Raw genomic sequence first — 27,334 nt, forward strand, 5'->3', positions numbered from 1 at the left:
GCAGCCCTGTTTTCCTCTAAGTCAGAACTGGGACACTGCTATAGCAGAAAACTTGACCTCCATGTCAAAGATCTCACTATTATCACGGCTTCATCCACAGCACAGAAATCACAGAGCTGCCCAGCTTGGAACACACCTCTTGGTATCACCTGGGCCAAGCAGAGTCAGTTAAAACAAAATGCCCCAAACCGTGCCCACTATACTTGGAATAGAATCAACCAGGTTGGAAGAGACCTCAGAGATCATCCAGTCCAACCTAGCACCCAGCCCTAGCCAATCAACTAGACCATGGCACTAAGTGCCTCAGCCAGGCTTTGATTGAACACCTCCAGGGGCAGCCACTCCACCACCTCCCTGGGCAGCCCATTCCAATGCCAATCACTCTCTCTGCCAACAACTTCCTCCTAACATCCAACCTATATTTCCCCTGGCACAACTTGAGACTGTGTCCCCTTGTACTGTTGCTGGCTGCCTGAGAGAAGAGACCAACCCCCACCTGGCTACAGCCTCCCTTCAGGTAGCTGTAGACAGTAATGAGGTCACCCCTGAGCCTCCTCTTCTCCAGGCTCTGTACACCCCCAGCTCCCTCAGCCTCTCCTCACAGGGTTTGTGTTCCAGGCCCCTCACCAGCTTTGTCATCCTTCTCTGGACATGTTCCAGCACCTCAACTTAATGTGCAAAAGTAAAGAAAACAAAGTCTCTAATTCACACAGAAGTGTGAATATTTATAAGCTGTGGCACAAAAGCCAGAAAGAAAAGGACAGGTGCCCATCCACTCCTCAGCCCTTCTGTAGTAAATGCATCTGATGAGGAGCTCTGTCTCATACCTGGGTCCTTCAGCTCTGGCACCAGACATGCCTTCTGTCAGGCTAAGGACTCCTACTAAGCCAGATGGACTCATAGACAAGCTTCCCCACACATTTCATTTTGTATCAATCTTTGGTAAGGAAAGAAAGGCTTGCACAGAGTAAGCAGATGGTACTCACCAATAATCGAGCACAAAGCTTGTACCTTTGAGGAGCATTTACTACGAAGGAAAAGCTGGCAGGTAAGAAAAATCTAAAGACAGGAAAGTCTTTGTCTTTCTCATCACACTACTGCTTATCAATTGAGTAATGATAGCTAGCTGCAGCCAGAATTGCCCAGGTACTAAAGCCTGAAGTACTAAAATACACCAGACAATATTAACCCCCACTCTGTTAAAGTGAGTTCTTGCATATGGAAGAGAAATTAGTCTGTTATATAATCCAAAGTAATTGCACCAACAATCGCCTCAGATCATACAAAAGGCAAGGGAATCTCACTCTTAAGACAGAACAAATCTCTCACAGAAGGTTTCACTCATGTCTACATTATCCTAATAAAAGTGTTGGTTTGGTGCAGTGGAGGAGTCTGTGCAACAGGAGCAGGGAAGTTACAACTAACCATAGGCAAACCTTAATTCCCAGCTTGAATGCACATAGGTATCATTCCCAATCTCCCCCCAAGAAGGGAGGGAGTTTACCTCCAGGAAGGTGACTTGGTAATCCTGAGGGTCTTTTCCAACCTGGATATTTCTGTGACTTCTCCAATATAGGCCAATGCTTCCTGTGCTGCCACATATAAGCCTCATTCACCTTTGCTCTGGGACTCGAGGGAATCTCTGCACCTAAGCAAAACCTTCTTCCAAGAGCCCCAGAAAAGGCACTTTGCTGAGCTGATCTCACTCACTGGTTTCTGGCACAAAAGCAGAATGGAATGATGAGCTCACCAATGACTACTGATAGCTCTGCTATGGGGAACATGTTTCCATTTCTTCAGGCTGGAGAATTAAAACCAGTGCTCCCTTACCTTTCCTCACCATGCTACCTACAGAGCAGCTGCTAAAGATACAGACATATTACAGCACACAGCTCTGCTAGTGGCTCTGGAACACAAACCCTATAAGGAGAGGCTGAGGGAGCTGGGGGTGTTCAGCCTGGAGAAGAGGAGGCTCAGGGCAGACCTCATTGCTGTCTACAACTACCTGAAGGGAAGCTGTAGCCAGGTGGGGGTTGGTCTCTTCTCCCAGACAACCAGCAATAGAACAAGGGGACACAGTCTCAAGTTGTGCTGGGGGAAGTCTAGGCTGGGTGTTAGGAGGAAGTTCTTCCCAGAGGGAGTGATTGGCATTGGAATGGGCTGCCCAGAGAGGTGGTGGAGTCACCATCCCTGGAGGTGTTGAAGAAAAGCCTGGATGAGGCACTTAGTGCCATGGTCTAGTTGACTGGATAGGGCTCAGTACTAGGTTGGACTGGATGATCTTGGAGGTCTCTTCCAACCTGGTTGATTCTCTGATTCTGTGATTCTCTTCTCCATCTCAACTGCTCAGCTTTAGCAAAAACATCTAACTAAATTTCTCCAGCATTATTTTGCCAAGACAACAATTGCTGCAGTTGCCATGGGACACTGATCTCGAATCAGTGAGATGCCGACCTCTCAATAGGAAACTCTGAATTAGAGTAGGAAAATTAAGGAGATTGAGACCTTGAAAGGCAGTTTTGAGCCACAAAACATGAAGAAGGAAGGAATGAGTCAAACAGATCTTCAAATTAACATCTAACTCCTCTTTCAAGTTCTTCATATTACAGGGACAATTCTTGCTAGCAAAACAGGCTGTTAGGATTGCTCTCTCTTTAAGAAAAGCAGCAGAGCTGGAGACAAAGTTCAGTTCAGTCTTCAAACACTCACAAGCGAGACACGGCTGCCCAAACTAGATTTGGGTTTTACAGCTGGGTTCCTTCAACAGCAAAACTTACAGTCAGGACAGCTCTAGTTTGGAAAACCTTTCTAAACTATTTTTTCCCCCACTGTTGTTATTACTATTTTCCTTTTTAATTTTAAAAACAGCTCTGCCTTCAAAATCCTTTCCTCCTTTGCTTGCAAATGGCTACAATTCAAACCCAGGGTTCATAACCCTTGAACATTGTCCAGTTTCACAGAGCAGCTGTCTGGGTGACTCAGTGAAAGTAGTGATGGTCCAGTGAGACACAGCACTCCAAGGCCCTTGTTTTCCATGCCTGTCCCGTGCTAAAGACAGCAAAACTTCTATTTCTGTAGGAATGCTGCATGTTTAGTCAGACATGACCTTCATTATGGGCCTTGATTCTACTGAACTGTGATGGTTTCAGGGTTGTGAAGGAAGCAGAGTCACTATGCAGGCAAGTCCACAACATTTGAACAGTACAGGTGGCCACTTCTGTTGAACACTTACACAGATACAGGCAAACATAGCAACTTGCACCCTCAGGATGCACGTGGTGGGAGTCACTAATCAGAGTGAACTTAATTTCCAGAGGCATGGGCTTAAATTGGTTTATGTAGATCTTGGAAGGGAAACACTAGGCTTACACAGAGTAGTAAGGACATGAGTGGTAAGTAGGTGCAAGAAGGCACATGTGTAGTCTTCTGTAATTCCATGAACAAACATATGAGTTATTCATATACTGTTTGCATGGCAAGGATATTTCTCATCTGCCGAGAAGTTACAACTGTGGCCAAACCTGACCAGAACTACAGAGGTGACAGGGCACTGCCCTAGACCTGAACACCCTCATTTGCAAATGGAGTGAATCAGAAGAGCCTGTGCAGATACAGTGCATTAGGGCTGGCTTCAGCACTGGTCAAAACACATTTCAGACAAAACTCACAGAGCACAGCTGGGCTCTGCACCCTCTTACCTGAACCACATCAGTTTTCTTGTAACAGCCAAAGTCTGCACCTGACCTCAGGGGTAAAATCAGCAGCCCAGCAGAAGTGCATGTACACAGTATGAGCAACAAGCAGGGTGAGCTGGAAGTCTTGCTGCAACAGGAAGGCTACAATGCGATAATGTGATTGCCATCACAGAGACGTGGTGGGATGCATGGCACGACTGGAAGGCTACAATGGATGGATACAGGTTTTTCAGGGAAGGGAGAGGGAAAAGGGGTGGAGGGGTGTCTCTATATGTTAGGAAAGCTCTTGATGCCATGGAGCTTGTGACTAATGATGAGCAGGTTGAGTGCCTATGGGTAAAACTCTGATCATCCAGTCCAACCTAGCACCCAGCCCTAGCCACTCAACTAGACCACGGCATTAAGTGCCTCAGCCAGGCTTTGACTGAACACCTCCAGGGACAGCCACTCCACCACCTCCCTGGGCAGCCCATTCCAATGCCAATCACTCTCTCTGCCAACAACTTCCTCCTAACATCCAGCCTAGACTTCCCCCAGCACAACCTGAGACTGTGTCCCCTTGTTCTATTGCTGCTTGCCTGGGAGAAGAGACCAACCCCCACCTGGCTACAGCCTCCCTTCAGGGAGTTGTAGACAGCAATGAGGTCTGCCCTGAGCCTCCTCTTCTTCAGGCTGAACACCCCCAGCTCCCTCAGCTTCTCCTCAAAGGGCTTGCACCCCAGGATACCATCGGCCTTCTTGGCCACAAAGGTACATTGATGTCCCAGGGATAACTTCTTATCTACCAGGACTCCCAGGTCCTTCTCCACCTGCACAAAACATACACACAAGGTATTTTTTTACTGAGTTTTGTTACTGGTGGCTTTGCTGATGTGACAAAGAGAATTGTGATTAATTCATATTGAAGTTTCAAGGATTCTCTTGGAAGACTATCATTCACCTGTTAGCTTTCTCATCCTTTGTAGGGAGAAAGCATATTACATACATGGTTCAGAAGGGAAAACAATAGTAAAATGTAAGCATCCATCAGAAAAAAACCAGCAACTTACAAAATAGTCATGCTGCAAATAGACCCCTTTGGAAAAGGAGTCAAATCCCCTGTCAGCTCACCACCTTACCCTGGCTCACACCCGGCAGGAGCAGTGCTATTCAGCAGTGGTGACACTACAAAGCACAGCAGTTCAGAAAGATGAGGAGCCTGAAAGATTAAAGACCTTCATTACAGAGGCCTCATCCATTTTCCATTAAGATGCAGGAACTTAACTGCATCTGCAATTTACAGCCCATCTGCTGTGGAATCTCAGCTCTAAACACAGAATTAAGGCAGAACTATTTATCACAGGCTGACACTATTCTCAGACATAAGGGGAAGACAGTGCAAAGGACACCTAGAAGCAAAGAGACACCTACAGCATAGTTAAATCTTACCTGTAATGCTTGTACATACTGAGGGGAGGACTTGAGATTACTGCTTTAACCAGTGCCAACCACTCCTGCTTTGGCCACAGGGATTTAAACCCACCCCTCCTGATTCACACACTTTCTCCACTTGCCTAGCTCAGTTCTTACATTACTGTGATGAGAAGAGGTCCTTCTGCACAGGCCAGCTTGTTCACAGCAACTCTCCAGCACTGCATGGGTTCCCTCCACCACATAAGTACAGCTGACAGCAGCTGGCATAAACAACACATCAGGTAACAGATTTTCCAGTCCTTCCTCAAAAGGCCCTTCCAACTGTCACTGCCCTGAGATAGTTCATTAGCTGAGGAGAAGTCACCTCTGTTGGGAGATCTCACTCCACACTCACCTCTGCTCAGCCATAAAGAACTACATTAGCCAGATTTGCAAACACAAGGAACAATGCCTTACAGTCAGGCTGGAAAATGCATTTGGAACACATGAGACATTTCAGGCTTCTCCTCCTCTAAAAATCCCACATTAACCCTTCTGAGTGCAAGCAGAGGTGAGCTGTTTCCACGTCTCTAGATTTACACTAAACTTCTCATGATTTATTACAGAGCAAGCCAGTAATTTAAGGTAGTCTTCCCAAGACCTTCTCTTTGACCCTTCCACAGGTACTTTTAAAGTAGGGCTACACTGAAACTTGCAATGGCTCCCACTGCACCAGATCCCTTTCTTGGTAGGTACTGTGCAATTCCAAGTGGTTCCTAGCTGGAAGAATCTGGCCAAAGTGGTGGTCTCTTCACTCCACACATGAAGGGATGGGCTGGAGATGAGTGGCACAAAACCAGAATTTGAATGCTTACTCTTTTCTCCAACACAAGATGGAGGAAGTGAAACTAGCAAGAGAAGTTCTAAACAAGCAACAGGTGATCCTTCAGCACAGTGTAGTTAAGATGTGAAACTGTTTGTCACAGATATTCTGGATACAAAGACCCTACATAGATCGGGTGGAGGAAGAGGACAAGTCCAGGTAAAAAAACACACCACTGCACAGACAGCAGTTCTGTCTCAAGAAGTTCAAGACCAAACTATGAGCTTTTCTTAATCTTGCCTAAGTGCTCAACTCCAGCACATGCAGGAGACAGGATGCCAGAGGCCAGGGCAAACAGACTCTGGGTCTAACACAGCATAAGTGCACTTTAGAGCCATTCATGCAAACAGGTCACATAGGACATTCATTCACTTGCAACATCACAGTGCCAGGGGATACACAGAACAACACCCAACAATGTTTTTCCATCCAACTCACTTCACCTGCCTCACTCACAGCTACTAAAAGTGCCCAAGCATTACATATCAAATCTGTGCCCTCACAGACCATATGAGGAGCAAGACAGGCAAAAAACTGCATCACCCTTCTCAAAGTATCAGAGGGGCATTCCAAGAAGGACTTGTTCTGTCTGAGCCAGAATAAAGGGTTTTCCATGAACAAAAGTATAAAACTGGAAGCTGCTGATTTTTTTTTATCCCTCTAAGTTATTTCACTTCATACACTCCACAACAAAAACTATTCTTGCCTGTTAATAAGCTTCTGGCCAAAATCTCTTTGGAACAGCACAAAAAAGGAGTCCATACAGAGTCTGGCTGCAGACAACTGTCTGAAACAAGCACTAAGCTTTGTGTGTAATCATTGGTCAATAGGATATGGAGAGATTGTTTTATTTTCCCAGCTTACATCCAGACACACTCTCAGCAAACTGAGGATCTAGCTGATTTTCTGGCACCTTTCCTCAAGACTGGAAAGTCCCCATTCCACCAAAGGAAATTTTCTTCTCAACTTATGCCCATATAGAGTTTGGCAGATTGTGGCCTCTGATGCCAAGAAGTAAGGATATCACTTAAAAAGCAGCCTGCATCATGGAAACAACGTGACCCCCTTAGGAAGGAGTAAATTCTGACAGATTTCTGAACAGAATGAGTGTGAAGGGACAGGATCTTTATGCCACTGGCAATTTGAATTCTGTGATCTTGAAATCTGAAGCTCAAAACCAGGTCTGTAGCCCAGTCAAGTCAATCAATCAGCTGTCCAAGGCCAATCAACAGTCTGTTTCCTAGAAATATCAGAACTAAGGTCTGCCTACTCTTGTTGTGGACATTAATGAATATTGAGGTATGCAGGAGTACTGTCCCAAGGCATCTTTTGTCCCTTCATAAATCTAAATTGAGATAAGGACCATCTACCTTGTAAGGCAGGCAACAAACCTTAGGCCAACTCACCCCTGCAATAAGACACATGACTTAGGAATCCAGTGCCTGAACCTAGGTGTCCTGAGGAGGTTTTTTCCTCCTTTTTCAGAAGGTATTTTACATCCTGAACTGTTATGGGCTGATGTTGGAATGAGGCTTGGGAGGTGGCCCCAGGCAAACCTGTAAAGGGCTTTTCTCAGGTGTTTGTTGTGTACAAGTGCCAACCATCTCACTCGTGTCAATCCCACACAGTGGCAACTCATCTGAGGAAAGCAATCTACAGCCTCACTACCAGGGGTACCTCCCCAGGTCTGACCACATTTCACTGATAACGCTCATTTGGCAAGTGCACATCAGTGGGGCGCAGGCATTGATCTGTGTTCCTAGAACCACAGCTCATGCCTTGGCAAGCTGAAGGGGGCTCTGTCAGCAGGACATTGTTTCTACAGTGAGCCTAGGTGGTGGGCTGGCTGGCTAAGAGTGCTGGATGAGGAGAGGGCTGGGGTTGAAAATAGACTGGTCCACACCAGGTGTTTATAAAGTTGATAGTTATTAGCAGAACCTTCTTTGGGCTTTTAGCTCCTGCCACCCCAAGATGACATTCTACCATGCTAATCCACAACAATCAGAAAGACCCAGGATTTGGATTGAAACACATACAGCTACAAGGCAGCTTGGTTCAAACCTTTCAAGCAAGACACTTTCTTACATCCAGGTCCAGTGGATAGCTCTCCCAAGTGTTCCCAGTATTTCCCCTCCCTTCCATGAAGCCATTGAGGCTGGACTAGAGAGACCACCATGCAAGATATTTACATGTACCCACCCACATAAGATATTCTGTTGTAGCATTCCCATTCTGCTAGATAACTTTCAAAGACAGAACAGCAACAGTTCACTTAATTGAGCACTTAGTGTGCTGTAGTACCTATACAGGAGGAAAAAAAGATTACTAACCACCTAAGCTCTGGACCCCCTACCTCAGCCCTCCCAGAGATGCTCCAGCCTTAAAATGCCTTTTCTACTACTGACCAATTCAGTATGATGTATACACTGAGGTACACACCAAACTAGGCAGGGAGGGGTTTGTAACAGATGTGAAAAGCAAGAACATCCCAAGAGAGGGGAGAAATGCCCAGAGGAAACCTAAGCTGTTCACCTGCAAGGGGTGACTAAGCCCATCTACAGAAGCTTTCCTTTAACTGAGCTTCACCTGTGTGCTGTGTTGCCACAGCTTGGGCAAGCCTGTGCCCAGACCAGCACAGAGACAGCTCTTCATCTGTCACACTGGCCCACGTGTCATTTGCATCGACTTCTAGGCCTGGGTTACAGCAGAGTTCATACTGCACAGGGAGTGCTTTCTGTGCAGATAAAGGTCACAACTAATTGGCTTTTCTCTAAATCCTAGCCTGGGTGCTCACACTGAGCAGCTGCCGATGCCAATACCTATTCAGGCTCAGCTTAGCAGGCTGACTGCTGGTCAATGGTGGTGTGAGGGCTAACAGGCCCTGCCTACAGCCACATACAGCAGAAAAACACACAAGTGCATGCATACCTGTGATGTTGGTTGCTAGGAAGAACTGGGTCACCTAGCAAGACAAATCCCACTGAACAGAACAGGAGCTCCAGAAAAACGGGTGGGAATAAGAGGCTGGCACTGCCCACACTGCAAGTAGGAGTGTATTTCCCACTGAAAGGGAATATAGTCCTTGGTTTCAATACTGAGGCATCCCAACAACACTTCTGTGCCAACAAGCACGTTCAAGGAACAGAGAGAAGTTGGTCAGACTGGCATGCTGCAGTAGAGTACTGACTGCCCATTCACCACTCCACAGAGATGTCCTAAGTGGATGAAAGTCTTGCTTTTTGCTTAAGACAAAGTGAGCCTACTCTTCTGCAAAGTTTATGACTTGAAAAGATTGTGCTCTCAGTCTGCCTCCTATTATCATTTAAAATATAGACTACTTTCCTGTTCAGGACAGCTTTTAGCATCCCAAATAGTGCAAACTCAGAAACTCTAAGGCTGTGCATGACAGCAGGAAATTAAGTAGAACTGCACCGTGCAGCAAAGCTTAAAATTAATGTATCTGCTTTAATTTAATGAAAAAAAAAAGTTAAACACATTTAATAAAATGCATTAAATGTTCAGAATTCAAATAAAAAACAAGAACTGGCAAATACAAGCAGAAGTGTGAGATTTCATAATAGCACTGGGGAGGATAGATTATAGTTCTTAAATCTAGCCTATATTTCCTATCAGTCATAAAGGAGGCCAGCTGACAGGATGGCTCACTGAACTACCCCAACGTCAATAAACTTCACATTATGCAATAACTGCTACTCTGCTGAAGTCTAGCTCTCTGGAATTAAGTCATTACAGGGGATTATCGATGCTGGATGTTCACACAGGAAACATGACAATCCTTGAAGAGTCAGACCCTGGAAGTCAAGTAAGAGAGAACTGCAAACCTATTATTTCACAATGCCTGAGGCAGAAGTCTCAAAACTTTAGGGTTTCCAAGTGGTTGGGATAGCCTATTCTATTTTTTGCCTTGGCCAAGTATCTATCTCAGCATTTCTAACATAACTTTAGTCCAAATTATCACAAGCATAAGTTTAGGCACATTCATAGGTATTCCAATAAGCAAAACTGTACTGACACTCATGTAAGTGCTTATGCCCCTCCTGAGTGAAATTAAGACAAACCAGAAGTATCTAACATTACCAGGTGTTAATCAGGAAGAAAAGATGTAAAAGAATCATAGAATCATAGAATCAAGCAGGTTGGAAGAGACCTCCAAGATCATCCAGTCCAACCTAGCACCCAGCCCTAGCCACTCAACTACACCATGGCACCGAGAGCCTCATCCAGTCTTTTTATGAACACCTCCAGGGACAGTGCCTCCACCACCTCCCTGGGCAGCCCATTCCAATGCCAATCACTCTCTCTGCCAACAACTTCCTCCTAACATCCAGCCTACACCTACCCCGGCACAACTTGAGAAGAGATTCCTCTAGCCCTAGAAGAATGAACTTGTTTGGTAGGATGTGCCCAAAAAAAACGCCACACATGAAGGACAGAAAACCTTCAGATATCACAGGAGATAAAGTTACTTTTTCACCATGCTGAGCTGTCTTCAGCCAGCCTCAAGACCAGAAAAGAAGGAAATTAATTCATCCTCATTTATACAGAGCAGGAGCTCTTACACAGATCTTTGAAAACACACCCACTGTACATCATTAATAGAAATGTTACTCTACTCTTATGGTTTGAAGAGAAAAAAATAATAATGAAGTCACACACTACTCGTGGTTCTGCAGAATAAACAGCTGCTACAAAGACAGTGACTCAGAATTCACTGCCAGCATGACTGAGGTTCCCTTTGCACAGCCAGCTGAACGCCCTTCGTACAGCAAAGACAGAGATGATTTACCAGCCAGCTTATGAGGTCTAGCCAGCCCAGAGTCACACAGCTGATTCCAGATGCTAGCAGAAAATGACTGCCATGACCTGCTGATCCCCAGCACTACATACCCTTGCATCTTGTGTGTGTGTGTATGTGAAGAGAGTAGACAGAGGCTTTGTTAGTGCCTAACCCCCAGTTCCCTTGTAATGAAACATAAGCATAAAATTAAGTAGAAGTGTAGTTCTCTGTCACCAGAACAGACTCACATATGACTTAACTTCATTGATCAACATAAGGAAAGGGGAGACATGTCTTAATTACCTCTGCCCAGGACAAAAAGCAATCTGCCAAGTACACAGGCAATTTAACAACTTTTGCAGATAAGAACATCAATTGACTTCCCTCCAAAGCTATGTGTGTCAACGGCAAATTGCCACTCTTAAAGCGCTCCATTTCTTTCAGCTACGTGTTCCAGCCAGTTAATTTTTTAACTCACTGTAACCCAACAGTTTCATTCTGATAACACTTAGAGCCATTAATTATGGGCTTAGTTTGACTGGCAATGTATGGACTTGTTCCAAGCAGATGCTCCCTGCCCCAAGGAGCTTCCTCATAAGAAAAGCTTAGAAAATAGACACCTACACTTTAACCACTACACAATCATGCAAGGGCACAAGAGTTGAAAGGGGACTTGGAAGAAAGAAATTTGTGCAAGAAAGCTCTTCTCCAAGCTGCAGGGAGGAACATGACGTTTCATCTTGTGATGGTTTGGGTGTACCCCACCCCCCCACACTTCAGAAATCACCCAGACTAGACTCAGCCAGCTCTGGAAATATGAATGAAGCTTTTATTTACAGCTGGCACAATATACAAGCAGATATTTACAGTATATACAGTTATAGACAGAAATAGACAAGGGAAAAAGGTAATACAGAAACACAACAGCCCTCCCAGAAACCTGAGTCCCCAGGAGGGGCTCTCAACCACCCCTTCACCTTCCCCCTACCCGTCTCAACCTTACTCCAGTCCCAAGGAAGAATGGAGGTTCAGCCAAGGGGTTAGGAAGCAAAGTGGATTAGCCCAAAATGGATGGTGAGGTTAGAGAGATGCAGCTCAGCCAGCAGCCCAAGTGAGAGTGCTGCTGAGTGTTTATCTATGTTTTCACTTATGTTTTTATACATCTCAGTAAGCCTATGAGGGAAGTAGACATCACTCTTGTTTTCATTTCACAGCTATGATCTAGTCCTTCTCACCAAAACATTCTAGCTAGCTTCAAACTAGCACACATCTGCAGAGACCTCACCGAGTCAGTTGGAGGGTACTTCTCAAGGCTCCATCACATAAACCCATGTGCAACCCCAAGACAGGCATTTTTAAAAGCTCCTTGAATAATTAGGCTTATAGCTCAGGAAAGGCTTCTCAGGGCTACTAATCCAAAATGATAAAGGAATTTTAAAAACTGTAGTAGGCTTCAACACTGGACAACTAATGAAAAAAAAAAAATCAGGCCTTGAGTTACAGGTCTCACTCACTCTCCTTGTTTGAAGGACTACACTACAGTATGGGACAAACCCCTGCTCCCACTGTTCTCTCCTGCTCCACAAAGTCCACTCTGGTACAGAGTCAGCTGCTAGCTGTTGTCAAAGATGAGCCCCTAACTTGTAGGGGCAGATCTGCATTTGGCTCTCAATTTCTAGCTGTCAGCCAAAAACTGCAGGTTTCTGAATACATCCTAATCTCTAGCCAATAACATCAGATTGCTGAAGCAAGAAGAGGAAGAGCAGGCCAAGACACCAGGCTGCAATTCAGAGTATCCTCTTGGATTTAGCCGCAGTAACTGAAGGACTATAAACCAAAGGGCTGGACTACGAGCTGCAACGGCTTAGGAGTGGACACACAGTCCCCTAAGCACCCGCACTACAGAGGTGCAAGTGTCCAGTGCTGCCACAGCACAAGCCTTCTAAGACTAAGGGTTCAAAATTGAATCCAAACTGCCCCACTTCATAGCCTAGACACACCAAAAGCTGCTGGCAGCACACACTAACCCAACAGCAGGCAAGATGTCAGTCAATCCCTTTCCTCCCATTATGGTGACTTCTGGTGGAAGGGTAACAAAGGGACACTAACTCCCTCAGCAAGACCAGCATGAACCAGCAGGCCTCTTGAGTCAAAGCCCTCTAAGTAGCCTTAGTTGTCTGTCTAAACACCAGTTTCAGCAGAGAAAAGAAGAAAAGCTCATTACATCACCACCCAAAGCTTGCATATTTCCTGGTTTCACTTAACAGGAGGCAACAGCAACCTCTCAGCTCCTCCAAGTCAAAGCAAACCAGAAAGACCTATCACAGTGACACTGAAGAAATTCTGGACACAGAGTACCAAGATGAGATCTGTAGACAGCGTACAGAAAATTAATTGTGAAAAATATTCCCAAAGCTTGGCTGCTGATTCAAGCAAAACATCTCCCAGGGCTAGAGGAAGGAGTTGACAGTTTACCTAAAGACAGTCTCCCACAACTTTGCCTAATGGCAGCACTGCTGCAGGCTAGAAACACAAGAGTAGCCCTGCTCTCCCTTGAATTTGGGAACCTCCAACAAAAGTCAAAGTGCAAGAGTAACAAAGGAGCAGTGCAGTTAAGCACAGTCTTTAAAGCTTTGAAAGCTCTTGGCTGGGGTGATGGATGCAGATCAGTTTAGTTTTTATTCATCAAAACTGATTGCCCATTCTCCACTCTACTACAGACCTGATTTTATGCTCACATCTAACATGTCACTAGGTTTCAGTGACAACAGAGTGGACCTTTTGGGTAACATACATGCCAGAACATGCACAGACCTGCACAGATGCAGACCCATGTGAGGAAGTCGAGAAGGCAGAAATCCAGTCTGCACCTCGTAGCCCCATGTCACCTGAAGGCAGTATAGGGGGATGGTACAGGACATTTGGCCTCCTCACAAGGTCCATGGCACAGGAAGCTCCTGCACCAACTCACCACTTTTGACATCTATCTCAAGTCTACACCTGCCAGGAGATGTGACCCAATACCTAAGACACAGAGAGCACCACATGCTAAGCTGTTAGTATGCTGGTACAAGTCTTAACTAAGATCAGGCAGCTGTGCATGGTCCCCAAAGGCATACAAAATGTATATAAACCCAGAGTTTGAAAGTCTGGATTTCAGCCCATACACATGTGTACCAGTCATTGTATCACTCACTGCAGTAGGCTACAATGACACCGCTGATGTTCTATGCATTAGTCTTGCAAGAAACAGTCTTGGGTCTCTCTTCTCTGTCGAGTCTGTAAAAATGCAGACCACCTGTTTGCAGCACAAAATCTTGACACTATTATAAACAAAATGGCTGCAGATACCCACTACTGGTGGTTTTCCTGCATGCATCCAACCATCCTGAAGGCTGTATATACCCCTGAAAGCTCCTTCCAGTGCTTCTCACAGCTTCACAAGCTGATGCTCCAAGAGACAAACAATAATGCCAAAAAGAGGGCCCAGAAAAAGTGTTCAAAAAAACCTCCCACGGCCCCTGCAGATATTTGGCACTGAATGGGTCCACTACATTGCCCTCGGTTAAAAAATAAACCCAAATCTTTCTCTCCCAGAAAGCCACAGAACATGCAAACCCTGCAGGACACCGCAAACTTGAAGAAATATTAGCACTTTTCTACCAAATTGCCATCAGCCTGCCCAGAGTGACTGTGCAGAAGCACAGCCACACAGCAATCCCCCTCTAACACATACAAAAGACTCCACTAGAGTCTGGTATATGGATTCCCAGCCCCCCACAAGGGCTGCTACTTTTCCCAGATCCTTTCTTTGATTTGGGGCCAGGAATTGCACCTTCCACAGTACTGATGCCAATCCAGGGTAATTCTGTTGATTTCAAGGAGTATCCCTTGTTTCAAAACACTTTTGCCAAAACAGAATCTGATCTTTTTTTTGTAACTCTTTCAATTGTGACTCCATTTCTACCCTGTTGCATGTGGCTCAAAAAGTCTTCCTTTCACTTAGCAGAAAGGGCTTAGATATTCCTTATCCCGCACCTGTGTTGTTTTTCTTTCAAGCATTAAGAAGGGATGTAGGCAGAATCTGGAAAGCCATGGGTCAATGCAGTGAGCCAAACTGCAAACTTCACCTTGGATTCCAGCCTTCAGGAGCAGAAGGAAGAGAAATGCAAATAAGAAGCTGAAAAGTATTTTAGGCAAATCATGTTTGTATAGCACCTAGCACAGTGGGTTCTAGCCTGGCAAGGACTGCGAGGCTACAGACCGCACCTACAAAGGGAACTAGACAAGCAAATGCCTGTGTAGTTAAGTGTGAACCCCGTTAAAGTAAATACTTCTAAAGAACAGCTACATCTACCTATATCCACCGTTCTGTATCCACCTACTGAACTACGCTGCTTAACTCCGAGAATAAAGAACAGGACTTCTGCACCAGGAATACAGTCTAGGCCAGCTCCTACTGAGCACACTGGCTGAGAGGAAACTGGCCCAGCATAACAAACACTGCAAGTTACAAGCTTCTCAAGGCCTCGTTATTAGTTACCTGAGGGGTGCAAAAAACAACCGAAGCGAAACCAGCTGCTCTTACCTTTAGCTGGAAAGGCTGGATTTCGCTCAAACTCTGGTTCCTCAGCTTTTTAGTGAGGATCTTCAGCATGGTACAAATCCGAGGAGCCAGGAAGGGGTTAAGCACGCAGACTCGCAGGCATCTACATCTGCCGAGCCACAGCCGCTACACTCGGAGGAGCCCCACAACGCGTGCATCCAGCACCCCCAGGTACACAGCCGCTGCGGGGGAGCTCCGCTTCCAGAGGCGCCCCTCTCTCGTCCGCCACCGCACTCTGCCTCACGGCCCTCCGCGGCAGAAAGAAGAGGGGATCTTTTTCCCAAGCCTAAGGAATAAACACCAAACTTCCTTCGCTTTCCACCCCCTCCCCGGTTACGCTTCGGCACGGAGGGAGGTACCAACTGGCAGCGTGCTGCAGCGGACAGGACACACTCGGCGCGGCGCGTTCGTCGCGAGGCGGCAGGGCGCCCTGCTTCATGGCAGCACTGAGCGCCGACTACGCTGAGCCCGGCCGGCGGCAGCCCCAGGCGCGCATCGCGCCCCGCCGCCGCACGGCACCGCCGCCGCACGGCACCGCCACCCCGGGCGCTTCTGGCGACGGGGAACTCGCAGCGCCCGGCGCGGCAGCCGCGGCGCCCATTGGCCGGCCGGGCCGGGCGGGGCGGGGCCTCTGCTTAAAGGGGCCGTGCGCGCTGGCGCCGCCTCCGCAGCCCGCCGGGCCCGGAGGAGGCGGAGGGCGTCCGCTGCAGGAGCGCAGAAGGCTCTGCACAGGCGGCCTTCCCTGGGCTCCCGACCCGGGCAGGCTCTGACCGGGATGTGGCGGACGGACGGACAGCTGCTTCTGCTGCACCACATCCTGGCTCAGAGCCTGCTCAGGCCAGGAAGGTAACAGGATGCTCTGACCCATCTGTCCGTTTCCCAGCCTCAGAGCAGAGACCCATAGTAACTCGTGCGCCCTATCTCGAGTCCTTTCGTCACCGCAAACGCAAGCGCTGGGCCAGGACGGCACCGCGTCCTGCTGCACCAGGTGCGCTCAGACACCAGCTCAGTGCTCCACTTCCACAGCTTGTCCTCCAGCACCTCCCTCGCCAAACAGTCGGGAAAGTTATCAGAGACTGATACACCTCGAGCCACTTCGAACCCGCAGGAAGCTACTGACACGTTTGCCAGCACTAACAAAGGGCTTTCAGCCACTGCCAACTCCATGTCAATGCCCCGTGTCTAGGTGAAAGGTCCCCTTTTTTGTCAATTACCAGTCTCTTGGGGCCAGCAGAGCCTTTTATCCCGACCTTCCTCCTGGGACGTGCTGGGAAGACTTGAGAGGTCTCTGTTGTTTAGGAATTTCAGAGGAACACAGACTGTTTTATGTATTGGTTCCTTGTTCTCAGCCAGCACACCCCTAACAAGGTAAAGTAAGGGCTCTCCTAAAATGCTGACTGCAGAAAAGGAAGGGAACACCTTGGTTGCAGGGGAAAGGGCTTCAGTTCATCTGCAGTTAGCCAAGTATTTTTTTCTTGAAGGGGTACAACAGACACAGCCTGAGCCAGAAAACAGCATTTCTGCTTTTCAGATCGTGCCTCCTTAGAAAATGCCTGCAGTAGGAAACTAGCTCATCTGTTAAAACATACTTGCTCCATGAGTTCTGCACACTGTGGACCTATTTTCACCTATTTCCTCCCTACCCAGTTCACACTGAATTGAAATCATCCACGAATCTTAGGACTGTAAGTAAGCCACCATAGGTTGTTACAGGAACCTCTGGTTTCCTTGTTGTATAAGAAAAGAAAAGCAGAGAGTATTGCACATTACAGATCACTATTCCAGTGTCCTGCCTCCAACAGGAGAGAGTAAAATGCCAGAGGAAAGCTGAAACCCTCCATACAGATCATAGAATCAACCAGATATATAGCAATACAGCTAATGTTAGGTAAGAATAACTCCTGATCCCTAACCCATATTCAAGGAACATCCTGAAGCACAGCAACTGAGAACTTACAGGTTTTTTCCCTCATGAATGTCACTTAAGAACATTCTTCCCTTTTTTATTTTTTTTTTTTCTTTTTCATATAAAGCCAAATTCCCCAGGCCCTTATTCATTCCTTCTTCTGTCACTGGAGCTGCTGTCTTTCCTCTTAATGCTCCGTAGGATATGACTCACAAACCGCACTCAAACTACTGAAAATTATTGCTTTACTATATTTGAGCTCTCTGGGTTCACACATTGGGACAGGAACATGCCAGGGCCTAGTTGTTTGCCTCAGGACAGATGAAGCTGAAAAAGCTCTCTAAAAGCCAAGACTAGAACCTGCCTTCCCATTTGCCATACCTCACAGGCTTTACCTGAATTCACACCATCCTGCTATGGGCCCAGAACCACAGCAGTGGCCACAGTCTGGTGGTGGGTTCATGCCAAGCTACCTAACCTGCTCCAGGGCTAGTGCTGGTCACAAGAAGAAGCAAAAGCAAGTCCAAATAAGGCTGTGTCATGGCCCTCGTCATGCAAAAGAAACCCACTATAATTCTGTGTAGTAACTCTGTTTCTTCAGCCTTTGCCTACACATTTCTGAAGACAACTGCAGAGCAGCTATTTCTTTCTTGCTTTGTATTTCATATAAACAGAATAGTCAGGAAGGCCAATGTCAAGTACACCCAGGGTTTTTGGGGGTCACATTATACACAGCTGCTCTCAGTGTTTCCTCAGACTGCATAGCCATGACCATCTGTTACAGCAGGCTCAGGAGAAACAGTCCCAGGTTCCTCCCCAGCTAACCTTGCACCTCACGTTGGTAAATACTGTGGCCTACTTCTCTTGCTTCACAGCTGCAATTCCAGGAGCAACTGGCAGATTATAAGCTCTCCACTGACCAGCAGCATCCAGCATCTCCTCCAAATGAGGCATGGTGACATTCTGCTGCAGCCAGCAACAAGCAGTTTAGCAGACTCCAAGAGAAAAAGAATTCCTCATAGAAAGAAGAGCTGCAACCTGCAGATGCAACTCTTGTCCTATGTGATCCCTGCCCCAAAGATGAGGTTTTACATGCTAGATGGGTTTCCAGTAGACAAGTCACACTGCTGCACCATATACCAGAAATAAAGCTTCCTGAGAGATCTGGAGGTGTTGCTCCTCCACACAGGTTGCAGAACACTACCCAACAACTTCTGTCCAAGGACAGCAACATTTTTTTCCAGGGTAACAGTATTATTAGCAAAGAAGAAAAGCAAAACAAATTACTTGAGTTGCTGAAAGTCCCTGAAGAAAGCTGTGGAAGATGCAAGAATAGAAATTATAACACCTGGCCTCTCGCTGTATGCTCCCAGGCTGTAATCTAGCCTGTTACTAGCTCACACTGCTGGAGCAATGCAATTTCAGTGGTTTCACTTTCCAGACATCTCATGTACTCACTCTGCCTTGGTTTTGATTCCTGGGTTTCTCATCCTGGAGTTTTGATCTGCCTGCTGAGATCATACTAACTTCAAATCTCAAGCCTAGTCCAAGTTCCCTTTGGTGACATGATAACCAAATGAAAAATGCATCACATAACATTTAAGGTAAGCCCACACACCTGATCCATCATTGCTGGAAGATCTCTTTAAATTCCTCGTGGTTAGATCAGGAGCAGAAGGGAGACAAGTGCCAAGTTTCCCCTGCAATAGCAAATGGCATTGTGGTGACAAGGAAAGGGCAGGGACTGTGAGCTGACCCAGACTCCTGGTTCACTTCCATAATACCCACATACTCCTGCCTGCTGCTGCCATGGGGAAGACATCCTTGGAGAACTGCCTTTGCTCTTGGTGTGCCTCATCTTATTCTCCCTCATAAACTGTGGGAATCCTGGCCAAACAGTACAACGCAGGCAGGAGGAGTGAAGACAGTGCAGCAAAAATTAGTTTAGTGCAGATTCCTCCTGACCTGTGCTTCCTGTTGTGCTCAGACGACAATCTAACACCTTTTGCAGTTTATCCTGACCTGTGCACCACTGACTCCACAAGATGCGTGTGGGTGCCGAAGGCAGGCCCAGCCAAGGTTTCTCCTAAGGAGAGATAGGCTATTTTCACCCTTTAAAGTCCCATGGGGATTTGCTCGGCCCCCCTTCAAGCCTCTCCTCAACCTCCCTTGCCATGGCCAGGTCGTGCTGCGGCTGTGCAGACGCTGGTCTGAACGCTCCGATGCTGAAGGCAAAAGGGCCAGGGGAGAGGTTCGAGTGCCACCTACTGGGCATCGCCTCTCATTACACCAAGGGAGACGAGCTAGAAACCCAGCCATTCCCTCTCTCTCATAGAATCATAGAATCAACCAGGTTGGAAGAGACCTCCAAGATCATCCAGGCCAACCTAGCACCCAGCCCTAGCCAGTCAACTAGACCATGGCACTAAGTGCCTCATCCAGGCTTTTCTTGAAGACCCCCAGGGACGGTGCCTCCACCACCTCCCTGGGCAGCCCATTCCAATGGGAAATCACTCTCTCTGTGAAGAACTTCTTCCTAATATCCAGATCCCTAGCTGGGTCACTGAAGCTACAGCCAGTGCCACGCACGGAAGGTGCATTTGTCTGCTCAAAGAGAATAGTAAGGCACAGATAGGATGAAAGCTTGGAGGGAGATGTGGGCTTAAAATCAGGCACACCTTGAGTGCTGCCACACAGTTGGGCTGTCCAATGTCTCAACCACAGTTCAATGGAAGTGGATAAAAGCAGTTCACAAAAATAATGAGAATTGTTCCCAGAACAGCATGACTGACAAAATAGGCAAGGACACCAAGCTCTGCTCCTGAGCCACCAGTCCCAAGTGCCCACCAGGGCATTTCTTTGTCCCAAGTGTACAAACTGCAGAGCTCATAGGCTCCTCCAGACAAAATCATCTGACTTTGTGCTATGTCTGCCCTAACAGAAAACAGCTAAGGGTGAGTCCCCACTCCAGAAACCATAAACACCCGATGATTGAGCTGCAGGGGTGAAGGTGCAGTGCATGCAAGCGCTTTCCAAGCTCTGGATGTGTGGTCTTTTTACTAAGAGTAAGCAGTTGGGAAACATCCCACATGAGGTTACAGAGAAGCCCTTCGCTAAGGCTATACACAAAGGTGATAACTGACCACTTACTTGCCTTGATGGCTACGAAGTTCTCCAGAACTAAGCCAGATGGTGTCATGAAAACACTTTGGACATTCAGAAAGCACGAGAAAGGCTTTTGGACAGAGATGGCTGAAACTGACACCTGTCTGTGGTCTTTTAGATACATTTCTTTTTAGGCACATCTGCAAGATGAACTACCTAGTATATACATTTTTACAGATGCAGTTTTCAGCTGCCACCAACAAAAATCAGAAGGAAATGGTGTTCAGAAATTGCTGATCTCTGATATTTGATAGAGAAACAATGACCATGGCATCATAGGCCAGGCAACAGCAGTAAGCAGAAGAGATGATCTACTTAACAGCACTGCTGGGGAGACCCATCCATTATAATAACTCTCTTGCTGCCCATTCCCTCTCCACAAATTGCTGGGGCCAGTTGAAAAGCCAGTGTAATACCCAAGAAGAACAAGATTACCATAGCTGTTTACACTGTGCTTCATTATCTGGTACTGTAGACATTTGTTCCTCTGCAAATGAGGCTGCAAGAGACCCTCTGACACCCATTGGTAATGGACTGCTTGCACAGTACTCACAGGGCCAACAGTTTAGCCTGATCAACCAGAAGTAAGTCTGGTTCCTCAGAAAAACAAAGGAAGAGAAACAATTTCTATTTTAGGTAACACCTAAATCCTGTAGAATAGGAACCATCTCACCTGGAACAGGATATCTGATGAGTTTTTGTCCTTCAAATACTGCAATTCATTCACACTGCTTCCTTTCCAAACTCCTTCACTATAACAGTCCTCAGCTGGGATCACATAGCAGTTCTGAGCCCTGCCATGTAGCTAGCCAGCAGCAGTCAGTCCAAAGAGAAAATAAACATCCAGTCCATGCATCCTACCCCCACAGAGATGGCAAATGAACTCATCAGCTGCCTCAGACTTGAGGTCTTTAGGCCAAAGACAAGAAATCTCCAATTCCTCTGCTTAGGAGGATAGCATGAGAGAGAAAGGACCTGAGTTCCTACAAAAGTGGGAAACTTCTTAGGCAAAAGTGCTAGGAAATTAACATACTGTCTTTGCAGAGGAAGGGGGGAAATATTATTGTGGTTGCTAGATTGATGGGCTCCCAACTACCCTTCCACCTTCTCCCACTCCCCTACCTTACCCCAGACATTGCCTTGCACCCCAAGGAAGAATGGAGGATCAGGCAGGGGTATTAGGAAGCAAGTGGATTAATCAGAGAGATGGAAGGTAAAGTTAGAAAGAAAAATGCAGCCCAGAGCTCGGGCAGTGCCCAAACTGCCTTATCTATGTTTATACTCTTGTTCTTATACCTCTCAGCAAGCCCATGAGTGAAGTAGACATCACCCTTGTTTCTCTTTCACAGCCTGTAATCTAGTTCTTCTTACCAAAACATTCTAGCTAGCTTCGAACTAGCACAGAGGTGCTGTCAGAAGAGGGGAATCTGCCAGGTCCACGGACACTCAACAGCCAGTCTGCTTCCTGCCTTGCAAAGCTCCCCTGGAGTGGGGCTGGCTAACTATCTCTGTAAAAAGCCCTTCGTGTGCCTGGCACTTCTGTTGGCTGTATTAGATACCACTCGTCCCCAGAGGGCACAAGAGACCACGGTTTTACCTCCGCACCACATCACCCTTTCCAACAGATCACTGTCAAGAGAAGAGATAGTGGTCTGCAGTGGTTCTTGGTTTTCCCATCTGTGCTTCTCTCTGTTATGGGCTGAGGGCAGAACCGAGACCACCACACGGCAGCAATGACCTGCTTTATGCTGACAGGCACACAGGCAAGCCAGTAGGCTGAAGATGAGGCAGCAGTGTGCCCAGGTGGCCAAGAGAGCCAATGGCATACTGGCCTGCATCAGGAACAGTGTGGCCAGTAGGACAAGGGAGGTTATTCTTCCCCTGTGCTCAGCACTGGTCAGGCCACACCTTGAGTGTTGTGTCCATTTCTGGGCCTCTCAATTCAAGAGAGATGTTGAGGTGCTGGAACATGTCCAGAGAAGGGCAACAAAGCTGGTGAGGGGCCTGGAACACAAATCCTAAGAGGAGAGGCTGAGGGAGCTGGGGGTGTTTAGCCTGCAGAAGAGAAGGCTCAGGAGGGACCTCATTGCTGTCTACAACTACCTGAAGGGAGCTTGCAGCCAGGTGGGGTTGGTCTCTTCTCTCAGGCAACCACCAATAGAACAAGGGGACAGAGTCTCAAGCTGTGCCAGGGGAAGTCTAGGCTGGATGTTAGGAGGAAGTTGTTGGCAGAGAGAGTGATTGGCATTGGAATGGGCTGCCCAGGGAGGTGGTGGAGTCACTGTCCCTGGAGGTGTTCAAGAAAAGCCTGGATGAGGCACTTAGTGCCATGGTCTAGCTGACTGGACAGGACTGGGTGCTAGGTTGGACTGGATGATCTTGGAGGTCTCTTCCAACCTGGTTGATTCTATGATTCTCTGATTCTATGATTCGAGCTGCACCGACCAAAGGTGCGTGGGTGTGTCACAAGGGCAGCCAGGTCCCAGACTGCACACTCCCTCGCCTGTGCTTAAGCCTAAGGGAGAACAGAAAAACAAAAGGAAAGGATCTGGCCCTGCCTCCCAATTCCACCCTGGGATGTCTGGGTGCATGAGAGACGGACACTAGATCCTGACACAAGTGACACCTCACCAGCAGTCCTCTAGCTTTCAAAGGAGAGCAAAAGCATGGCCAACTGAGTCTGACTGTATTTAGAAGAGGCAATGCAGAAACAAGTTCTCTTGGCCTTCTTTTCCACACCACAGCCAGCATTCCTGGAGACATTAATGAGTCCTGTCGTGGAGCCTGGTTTTGAAAAGCCTCTCCTCCTTCTCAGCCTGATCTACACAGCTGTATTCTGGCTGCCCCTCAGATGGGTAGTGGGCCCAAATACATAGCATCAACCCCCCCAAATTAACCATGTCTAACAGGTGGAAGACTCACATAGCTGTGGAGTGCATTGCAAGAAAGACAGAACAGACAGGTCAGATCTTAATCCCTAGCCCTCTCCTTCTCTCTCTTGTCATCTCTACTTCTGGAAAGTCTGCCAAATTTGCTGTCTCTATGGCAGACACCCATCATACTTGGAAACAAATGGTCTTTCAACATACTTCTGCCCAGGATCACAGGATGTCAGGGGTTATAAGAGACCCAAAGAGATCATTGAATTCAAACTCCTTGCCACAGCAGGACCATACAATCTAGCTTAGCTCACAGAGGAACAGATCCAGATAGGTCTTGAAAGTCTCCACAGAAGAAGACTGCACAACCTCTCTGGCGAGCCTGTTCCAGTGCTCTGGAAGCCTTACAGTAAAGAAGTTTCCCCTTGTGTTGAAGTGGAACCGTCTGTGCTGCAGCTTACACCCATTGCTCCTTGTCCTATCACAGGGAGCAAGTGAACAGAGTCTGTCCCCCCACCCCTCAGATATTTATAAACATTTATCAAATCCCCTCTCAGTCGTCTCTTTTCCAGACTAAGAAGCCCCAGGTCCCTCAGCCTCTCATCAGGCACTGCTCCAGTTCTCTAATCATCCTCATAGCCCTCCACTGGTCCTTCTCCAGCAGATCCCTGTCCCTCTTAAACTGGGGAGCCCAAAACTGAATGCAGTACTCAAGATGGGGTCTCAGCAGGGCAGAGTAGAGGGGGAGGAGAACCTCCCTTGATCTGCTGGACACACTCTTCTTAATACACCCCAGGATCCCATTGGCCTTCTTGGCCACAAGGGCACATTGCTGTGCCATGGGTAACTTGTTATCCACCAGCACTCCCAGGTCCCTCTCCACAGGACTGCTCTCCAGCAGATCACCTCCCAGCCTGGACTGGTGCAGTTTGTTATTCCTCCCCAGATGCAGGACTCTGCACTTGTCCTTGATGAACCTCATTTGGTTCTTTTGTGCCCCAACTCTCCAGTCTGTCCAGGTCTCACTGGATGGCTGCACAGCCTTCAGCTGTGTCAGCCAAGCCTCCCTGTTTGGTGGCATCTGCAAACTTGCTGAGCAGACATCCTGTCCCAGTTACCATACTGAATCACAATAACAGTGTCAGAGCTCCCCCAACATCTGTTTGCACATTGAGTGGGCTGTGGCTAGATGGCTGGATACTCAAGTCACATACTGCATTGCATAGTGGTGGTCCCACCAGATCAACCAGACTTGCACAGGTAAGGATACATCACTGTTCATCTCAGCCCTGGTCTGATGCTAATGTGGTGGATGCATTGACAGAAATCAAACTCAAGCTATGGCAAGAGTTAGGCTAAGAGGATAATACCCAGAAGGAGTTTTGAGAAAGAGCTATAATTAGACCAGACAGATGGGTCAGGAAAAGTATGCAGCTTGCACCATTGTAATTAGCAGCTTTACCAAAGAAATTTTGTTCCTTCATATCAATGCAGCTTTGCTGCCTATCATTCAGAGACTTTTCTGTGCTGTTCTTCAAGAGACATGAAAAGCTAAAAAGCTCAAGTATATTCATGTAGTGGAAACTTGTTAGCACCATTCCCAAGGGAACTTATACCAGGAGGATCAGTATAACTCAATAGCACTTGCAGGGGTATTCCCTTGCAGAATCTAGCCATCCCCTCCATAACTTCATACAGCAAAATTAGTTTAATCTTTAAATCTCCAGGTTCTACCTGAAGGCAAAAGAAGCTGTTTTGTACAAAGTCAAATGAAAATCAGGATTTGAAAGAACACTGGTTTGTATGGTTTTGTTTTCTCCTCACATTTTATGCGACTTTCTACCTAAAAGTATTATGAATGTCAGACAAACAGAGTTCACTGTTATATACCACTGATATAAAGTCACTGATAATGCAACTGTGTAATTACAACCCACTCTACCTTCCACCAGGCATCTGCTATTTAGGGGAAACACCAGTCACTAACACCAGAAGGCAAGGCTTTTTTTGCTAAGGTGGTAGGAGATTTAAAGGATCAAGGCCCACATCCACAAAAAAAACACAAGGTCCCATAAAATGGATCTTGAGAGAAATGAAGTATCTAAGCCCAGGCATGCAACCCTTAAAACCCTGTCTAATCCCTTGGGCTCCTAGACTATGTCTATAACAGTAAATTAAACGTGCCCAGGACTGTTCTCTGGCACAGAATGGCTTGCACCCAAAACATTAAACTCTTTTATCCTTCAAGCAAGGCATTTGGATCCAAGTGGTTGTTGGGAATGGCCCCCGGCCCACACTAACTCCCTCAGTCATGCCTGGGAATTGTTTGGGAGAGTGTTAACTGACACAGCCCAAACCCATGGCAAGCATAAATTACCAGCAATCAGGTATTAATTTGATAGGTAAAGAGTTGTAGTGCCCCAGAGCATTTGCTGATACAGACATAACCCTCAATTCCAGTAGTGCACACTCAGTATCTATATATATTTACATACTATCAGTATGTACACATCTATGTGGAATATTATGCACTTACAAGGCTAAAGTTTGGTCTGTACAGGAAGGATTTCTTGGCAGGAGTATAATAGGTGTTTACCACAGAATCACGTTCACAGACATTCCCTCATCCACTGGGTGGCCATGTTGTAGAAGCTGGTCAGATCAGTGAAGCAGGACCTGCATTTGGTAAACTCATGCTGACCGATCATCCAGTTGTCTTGTACATGCTGCATGGTGCTTCACCAGCACCAAAGTTAAACTGACAAGTCCTGTAGTATTTGAGATCCTCTTTCTGCTCCTTCTTGTAGATGGGTGTCACACTAACTAACTTCCAGTCTGCTGGGAGCCCCCTGGGCAGCCATGACTACTGAAAAACGGTGGAAGGTGGCCTGATGAGCACCTCTGCCAGCTCACTCACAACTCTGGGGTGGGTTCCATTTGGTCCCATAGACTTGTATACTTCCACTGAGATGGTAGAACCAGGGTCCTCACTGTCCTGACAGGGCATAAATCTAGCTTAGCCACTGCCCCTCCTCCTGGGGTTGCAGGGTCCAAGAGTTGAGGTAAGGAGCAGACAAAATCACAAACACAGGCTGGGAGGCAAATAGCTGAGAGCAGCCCTGAGAAAAAGGACCTGGGGATCTTGGTTGATGAAAAGCTCAACATGAGCCTGCAGTGTGCGTGCAGCTGAACAGCAACCATGTCCTGGGCTGCAGCAAGAGCAGTGTGGCCAGCAGGGCAAGGGAGGGGATTCTGCCCCTTTGCTCTGCTCTACTCAGACCCCACCTGGAGTATTGTGTGCAGCTCTGGAGCCCCCAACACAAGAAGGACATCAAACTGTTGGAGTGAGTCCAGAGGAGGCCACAAAGATGCTCAGAGGGCTGCAGCAGCTCTCCTGTGAGGACAGGCTGAGAGAGTTGGGGCTCTTCAACCTGGAGAAAAGAAGGCTTTAAGGAGATCGTGTAGTAACCTTCCAGTATCTGAATGGGGCCCACAGGAAGGCTGGGGAGGGACTATTTACAAGGTCTTGTAATGACAGGACAAGGGGTAATGAGTTTAAACAGGCAGAGAGAAGATTCAAACTAGATGTTAGGAAGTTCTTTACAGTGAGGGTAGTGAAACACAGGCACAAGATGCCCAGGAAGGCTGTGGATGCTCCCTCCCTGGAATTGTAGAATAGCCTTCAAATCCCCACTGCGTGGCAGAGCTGAAGAATGGTGGGCTTTTTCAAATCATTCCCCTATGAAATATGTTCTGAAAGTTAAGCTGGACAATAGGCATAAGCATAATTTTTTTTTGGCCAATGAGTTTAAGTGTCCTGCCTCATGTGAGCTATACATACACTCCCAAAAAGGCAGTAGGCATGTGTTTGGGGCTGCACACAACACCTGAGACCATGGTGTTCAATTGCTACTCCTTAGGGCAGGCTTACTGGAGCCAACTGTGCTAGTTTGAAGCTAGGAGCTTGTTGTGGAAGACAGTGTCAAAGGCTTTGCTGCAGTCCAGGTAAA

General features: G+C 47.1%; 1 protein-coding gene across 8 annotated transcripts in view; it reads right to left on the reverse strand.

The window, feature by feature from the left end:
- LOC135183393 (uncharacterized) overlaps positions 1 to 27,334 on the reverse strand; it is a 76,839-nt gene that overhangs the window by 48,040 nt on the left and 1,465 nt on the right. For 2 of the 8 annotated variants that reach the window (XM_064158343.1, XM_064158340.1), the window contains exon 1: positions 15,357 to 15,906. The exons of the other annotated variants lie outside the window; for them this stretch is intronic. In XM_064158343.1, coding sequence (XP_064014413.1) covers positions 15,357 to 15,425 — 69 coding nt within the window. In that variant the 5' untranslated portion in view covers positions 15,426 to 15,906. Of the gene's footprint in view, positions 1 to 15,356; positions 15,907 to 27,334 lie in introns of those variants that run through there. 8 annotated transcript variants of the gene reach the window in all.

The sequence above is a fragment of the Pogoniulus pusillus genome, chromosome 18 (assembly GCF_015220805.1).
Source record: "Pogoniulus pusillus isolate bPogPus1 chromosome 18, bPogPus1.pri, whole genome shotgun sequence".
Taxonomy (NCBI): Eukaryota; Metazoa; Chordata; class Aves; order Piciformes; family Lybiidae; genus Pogoniulus; species Pogoniulus pusillus.